Below are 7,449 nucleotides of genomic sequence, written 5' to 3'. Positions count from 1 at the left end.
TCATTGTTTGGGAGCTTATAAATCAAGGCCATAGTATATTCTTCTGTGCAAGTTACTGAGTTAAGAGCTCTTAGAGATGTACGAGAGAGTAAGGTGTGTGTGTGTGTGTGTGTGTGTGTGTGTGTGTGTGTGTGTGAGAGAGAGAGAGAGAGAGAGAGAGAGAGAGAGAGAGATTGTAAGCGTGTATGAGTGTAAGTGGGTCAGCTGTTGCGTAGAGCAGGTTTCTCACCTGTACACTAGCTTCCTGTCCTCTCCACTCCTCCACCCCCTCATATGGCCTCATCACTCCATTTCCTTCACATCCATCAGCCTTCTGCTCCTCAGCAGCTTTCCCTACCTAAACAACACACAGACACACACACACACATACACACACACACACACACACACGTGACAGAGAAAAGTCCTGCCCTCTGCAATGGGCAGATACACACACCACAGATCCACACAATATAGTGAACATTTGGAAAAATATTAATTTGTCTATCTATCTATCTATCTATCTATCTATCTATCTATCTATCTATCTATCTATCACTTAATATTAATTTTCTGGAGACTGGAGAAATATACTGTACAATATTTTTGTATATGAAATATTAGTTATGTTCTGTAAATTCAAAATATCTGCATGGTCTGATGCCAAAAAAACGTCCAATTTCCAATTTCAATGTCATACTGTATAACAGCAGCAACTAATATTTAAAAACAAATGACAGGAATATGCTTTTATTGAACAGAACTTCTTACACATAAACAGATGACAAAATACATGTTTCCTAATTATTTTTTTCATCCAAGTGCTAAATTGTGTAATTATAGTAAGTATGCTTCATATTATTTAGTTATTAATTTCATTTTGTTTGTTTTAATTATATGATAATTACCTTTTATGCAGTGGCTGAATTTCTCTTAATATCATTTAATATGTATTCATTACAAATAGAATCATTTATTTAAAAAACTTTGACTTATTTGTATATGCTTCATGCATCATGATTGTTATTATTCATTAATGCCAATTTGCAAACTTTAATATTATGTTTTCAGGTATAAAAACGTGACAAACTGAGGCCTGGATTAATGTAGATTCAGGTACACACTTACACGTACACACACACACATACACACACACACTCTCACACACACACACACACACTGAGTTTCTCCCCGTTGCCACTTCCTCTGCAGCCCATGGTGTTTCCGTTGGGGTGAGGGAGTGCCAGCTCCATCCCCCCGCTCCCTGGTGGGGTCCTGCCTCCTGGCATCTGTCAGGGCAGCTGTCTTTCTACCCACACCGAGCACGTCCTCCACGCAGCACTGCACGCCACACACACACACACACTTTCACTCAAAACAGAGGCGTGAATATACCCGACATTGGGACTGGCCCTTTAATAGAACAAAACATAATCATAGATGATAACGCATATCACTTTAAACTACGAGTCATGTTAACACAGCCGGTACATGACACTCCTGATTGGCTAAAAGGATCCAACGCACCACTGCCAGTTAGTTCACTGCTGTCTGCCTAATGTTATCTCAACAAGACATTTTTAGACTCAGCTGCAGCCCTGAAAGGGGTGGTACAGTGCAGGCATGTGAGAAAGAGTGTGTGTGTGCATGTGTGTGTGTGTGTGTGTGTGTGTGTGTGTGTGTGTGTGTGTGTGTGTGTGTGTGTGTGTGTGTGTGTCTGTTCAGGTGTGCACAAGCTCACAAAGTTGAAAAAAAGAGGAAACGTGAGCCTCACAGGTGTTGCCGAATACTGATGTTCTCAGTTCACACACACATACACACACACACACACACACACACACACACACACACACACACACACACACACACACCTCCCCTCAGTCACAGACTAACGGCAGTCCACTCAAAAACGGCAGAAGAAGCAATAGATAAACATTTTTATTGAAACTCAAATCATATTCTCTGCTTTATGTGATCATGTAATAGGTACTAGTTATGAATATTTAGAGTAAAAATAAAAAAAGAAGTGATTATTCAATAATTGATGTAGCATTTGGAAAGCATCAGTTTTACAACAGATACCTAATAGTTTCCTTTTTAGGCTAAATATAAACATTAACAAATATTAACACTGCACTACGCATTAGTATCTCGTAAACCACAATGGATAAAAATGAATAAAAATTTTTTGCTACATTGTACGTATTTTATACCATTGATCCATGTAAAAACTATCATTTTCAAATTAACTTAAATCCCAAATGTTTTCCTATACACTTTATCTGCTCACGTCACATGGTATGACATACTCGCCAGCCACCTTAATAGGAACACCCGTTCTCCCGCTCATTCATTCAATTATCCAATCAGCCAATCACGTGGCAGCCGTGGAATGCATTATATCAAGCAGATACAGACCAAGAGCTTCATTAGAATGGGGGAAAAATGTGATCTTAGTGTGATATGGTTGATGGTGCTGGAAGTTTGTTTGAGTATTACAGCATCTGCTGATCTCCTTGGATTTTCATGCAGAGCATTCTACAAAGTTTACGCAAAATGCTGAAAATAACAGAAAACATCCACTGAGCAACAGTTCTTCTGGTCAAAAAAGCATTGTCAGTAAGTGATGTCAGAAGAAAACAGTCAAATTACAGTAGTCTGAGCTGACAGGAAAGGTATGATAAATCAGATATCCACTCTTTACAACCATGTTAAGCAGAAAAGCATCTCAAAATGCACAACATGCCATTCCCTGTGGAGGCGGAGTTACAACAACAGCAGCCCACATCAAGTTTCACTTTTGTCAGCCAAGGTCAGGAATATGGGGATACGGTGCTCACCCAAACTGAACAGCTGAAGTTTTGAAAAAGACCAGTGGATACTATACATCCCTGTTTTATTCTACTTTCTGTCAGGCCAAAGAAAAACAATTTGCAAGTTTCAAGTAGTCATTTCTAATGGATGAAGTGAAGAACATAAAATCTACTCAAGAAGTCAGCTACTCATTCCCATCAATATGTGCAACATGTATAAATTAATAAGCTTAATTTGAACATTTCCATTGGCCTAATTGTAATATATACATTTTTTAGTGTTTCTATAGTAGTCCTGCTACGTTCTGTAGAAATAGGATGGTTATGGAAAGGTTACATTACTGTTATCAGTACATTATCTCGGCCCTGTCATAATATTGTTAATTCATGCTAGCGAAAATGCTCATTATCAGAGCAGCAATGATAGTATGAAATAAAATCTATTAATAAAGAGCATTACAGGTATATAATAACCCTTTTATAAGGATGTACATACAGATAGATGTTCTCTGGGGATTTAAATTGAGACTGTGGCAAAAGCTTCCACTAGGGAAATACAGGGTGTCCCAAAAGTCTCCATACAACACTTTTTTTATTTTTTTATTTTAGCAAAAGGTCTTCCAAAATCTTTTAGATTATATATATATATATATATATATATATATATATATATATATATATATATATATATATATAGCCTTTTAGAACTCCTTTGACAAAAAAATAACTTATTGAAACTGTCACAAGGTTGGGATGGAGTTTAACAGGAAACATGGCAAGCACATCACACACGAGACTATTATCAAACTTATTAACAAATTCCAAAAGACCGGAAGTGTTGCGGACCAACTGAGAAGTGGACGTCCATGAATATCCACTGGCGAAGGCACAACCGACGTGGTGCTATCAAACATAGTCCCCTATGTATAGAGACTATAGGGACACCCTGCAGTATAACACTGAACCATTATAACACTAATAGGACAAAACATAAATTAGAATATGCAATAATATGTTTGGTAATGTTCTATAACAGCAGTTCTGACAGTAGTTCAGTTCCAATGTAAAGCACATAGTTTATATTCTAATACATTCCAAGATCTGTAATTGGTGACATGGTGATATTTTCTGTGAAGAACCATTTACTTAGGATTTTTGGAAGGAGTCTCCAGTGTCGGTGCTTTGTAACCGTCAGAGGTAAAGCTAACTTAACTAACAAGATGAAACGCTATCCAAAGCCTCATTATATCTTGTGATCAGAGGCAGGTGCCTGATATTTGAAAATAGAATAATTTGGTAATTATACCAAATCATTTCCATGACAGACTTTGGCTTTGGCATTTCAGAATAACAAAAACAACATTTGAGATGCTGTACAACCGACAGAAAAATTATCATCCAATTATCCAGTCACATGATTTGTTGAGGCACGGTCACGTGTTGAGGCACGGTTGACTTTTTTTGATGAGCATCGAGGAATTTGTACGGTAAATGTGTTTCCATGGCAATTTATGCGCATGTTTTCTTGTTGGAAAAAAATTATTATCCGCCCCAATTGAGCACACAAGTTTTTTATGTGCATTTTGGAAATTTTATTTGCATATGGTATTTCCATCCAGCATATTTTGGATACAATTTCCCAAAAGTCACATAAAAATATGTGGATGGATACATGGCTACTGTATAGGTAAAAAAAAATTAAAGCACTACAGGATGTGCTATTATTGGAAAATTATTCAATTCATAATGGTACATTAATGCTACATACCACAATGCTGTTTAGTTCCATAAAGCCTTCTGGTACTGAGTGTCTGATTTTCAAACAGCGTACTTGTAGTAGAGATTCTTAGTATTCCTTAAAACACACACCTCCTGTTAATGACGAGGGAGAGTCCAGCATGGATTGTGATACTGATTAATTGGGTGCGACGCAGGGAAGTGGGTCTGGACACTACCTGGCAATTTCCTGCAGCCCTCCCCATTCTCTTTCTCTCTCTCTCTCTGTCCCTATCTCTCTCTTTCTCTCTCTCTCTCTCTCTCTCTGTCTCTCTCTGTCTCTCCCTCTCTCTCAGGGCAGGTGGGCTATGGGAAGGAGTGGAGTGCACTCTGCGTTGATATTCTACTAGCGTCCAGCTCGCCAGGCGCCCTACATAGCAGGCGCTCCCCCTGGCAATGCTTGGCTTGGCTCTGGGCTTGACGTTCTTGACGCAGCCTCTACACATTCGGGCACATGCACCTCTACTCACACGAACATACGTGAATACAAACACATGTTGACACACATACTGAGCTAAGCACATGGGAACACATGCATGAACTAAAGCACACCTGAATATTCAAAGGTGCAAAAGCAGGCCAGTGCTGATCAGACACCAGGCTCAGGACACAACGATATTTCATGGTCCCGTGAATGCTGCAGTGACTGCTTTGGCCTGGAGAGAGAGAGAGAGAGAGAGAGAGAGAGAGAGAGAGAGAGAGAGAGAGAGAGAGAGAGAGAGCGAGAGAGAGAGAGAGAGAGAGAGAATGCAAGAAAAGAGAGCAAAGTCAGAGCCAACAAAGTCAGTTGTGTAGATACATAAAGACTGGGAGACAAAGGAGAGGGAAGAGAGAATGAGGCAGACTTAGATACAGGAGTGTGAGGCAGAGGTGTGATATAACTGTGGTGTTGTAATGTGTGTGTTATACCCCATGGAGCAGGACGGAGACTGCTTTAATGAAAGCACAGGAAGAGGGCAGCAGCTGGTGGCGTGTGCTTGAGCCGCGAGGATAAGACCGTCGCGCTGGGCTCGCCAGGTTCTCTCTCCAAGCCCACACTCTCTCTCTCTCTCTCTCTCTCACACACACACACACACACACACACACACACACACACACACAGACTGAGCTCCTTTGTCCGCTCCGCTGCCGCCCATGCTGGAAGAAGGCCCAGGCCGCGGGGGCCTGGCTGAGTGTGCAGGAGCCAGCAGCAGTGGCCCAAACCCAGACCAAACCTAAAGCCGGCACCGATGCCACTGCGGCAGCACCAGAAACAAACAAGAAGCAGAAACAGACACGGCAGAAGAAGGATTAGGCAGCGCAGGCAAGGACGAAGGTGGATGTTGAAAGCATTAGTCATGGAGGAGATGCTATAAATAAGCATGCTAGGAGCCATTAGCTTAGCGCCATTGTGGTTTGGGGGTGCCTAAGCTCGATTCACACAGCTGCACTCAGTTCCCTCAATAAAACTTATTGCAGCATTCACACATATTAAGAATTCAGTTAGAAACCTTGTTCGATTTTTTTTTGTTGATGCATGATTACAAGTAGTTCTGCGAGAGAGATTTGCTACGAATTTTTTTGTTGTTGCTAAATAGTATATCCAAATTGTCTGTAGTGTGTGTGATTGTGCCTTGTGATGGTTTGGCAGCCCATCCAGGGTGTCCCCTGCCTTCTTCCCAGAGTTCCCTGGGATAAGCTCCAGGCTGTCCCCGTGACCCTGTGTAGGATAAGTGGTATGGAAAATGGATGGATGGATGTGTTTGCATAATATGCAACATTAGCAGCACACCAATGTTGATGTGGAGAAGTCAATACATTTGGGGAAAGAAAATAAAATAAAAGGATCTATGTTACATTTTTGGCCAAACTATCACTTCGAACCATTATGCATAGAGGTTATGAGGTTAATAGCGAGCTGTCAAACAATATAAGAAGGACATGGAACATGTAAAGCATATCAACTGTGAATTACACAAGCACTATACAAAGAAAATTGAATTGACTAATTTGGATGACCCATCTAGGGCGTATTCCTGCCTCACAACTCACTAGTCCCAGGACAGGCTCTGACCAGGAGGAAGCAGTCACTGAAAGTGAGCCAGTGTACTCCAAATGGTCTGTAGAACTGTAGAAGTGTAGTAGAGTTAGCACTTGGCATCTTTATGCAGTTGCTGAGTTGTGTCTACAACTACATTCGAATTAAAGCCACATTGTAATTCAAGAAGAAAACGTTGACTCATATCTATTTCATAATACAACTAGCATTATTTTGGTTAATAAAATAAAAATAAATTAACCAGGCTCCAGAGCAGTGCAATACTAAAGTGTTCAAACTATAGTTTGGACATTGAGAGTTTAAACATGATTCAACAGCTGTCAATTTTCATGAGACCAAGAGGGTGTATGTAAATATATATATATATATAGCTCCACTAATATTGTCACCCATAGTAAATATAAGCAAAAGAAGGCTGTGAAAAATTGTCTTTCTTGTTTTGATCACGATATTTTACATTTTTTTAGTGCACCTGGGTGACTAGGACCAGGAAATTGTTCAACTATGACTTCCTGTTTCACAAGGGTATAAATATGAGGTAACACATAGGCCAAATTTCCTTAGTCATTCATAAAAGTGGGTAAGCCCAAGGAACAATCTGAAGTCACCTACATCGCCACAAGTTGTTTGGAAGGGTTTCAAGAGAAAAGCCTCTACTCTCATCCAAAAACAAACTCAAGCGTTTTCAGTTTGCCAGACACTACTGGAACTTCAAATGGTTCTATGGTGAGATAAAATCAAAATAAACAATAATGTTTGGCAATAAACACAGAGGTGGTTTTGGTGCACACAGACAGGTAGCCATAAGGAAAAGTACCTCATGCCCACCGTTAAATATGGTGG

The 7,449-nt window shown here is 40.1% G+C and overlaps 1 protein-coding gene across 2 annotated transcripts in view; it reads right to left on the bottom strand.

Moving 5' to 3' along the window:
- Positions 1–752: 752 nt before the first annotated feature.
- zgc:100829 (uncharacterized protein LOC445149 homolog) overlaps positions 753–7,449 on the bottom strand; it is a 49,145-nt gene continuing 42,448 nt past the window's right edge. For both annotated transcript variants that reach the window (XM_053687803.1, XM_017493027.3), the window contains exon 9: positions 753–1,320. In XM_053687803.1, the coding sequence (XP_053543778.1) occupies positions 1,272–1,320 (49 nt within the window). In that variant the 3' untranslated portion in view covers positions 753–1,271. The remainder of the gene's footprint in view (positions 1,321–7,449) is intronic.

Source organism: Ictalurus punctatus, chromosome 18, assembly GCF_001660625.3.
Source record: "Ictalurus punctatus breed USDA103 chromosome 18, Coco_2.0, whole genome shotgun sequence".
Lineage (NCBI taxonomy): Eukaryota > Metazoa > Chordata > Actinopteri > Siluriformes > Ictaluridae > Ictalurus > Ictalurus punctatus.
The sequence above is the reverse complement of the archived record's forward strand: the minus strand, read 5'-3'. Positions and strand labels throughout refer to the sequence as shown.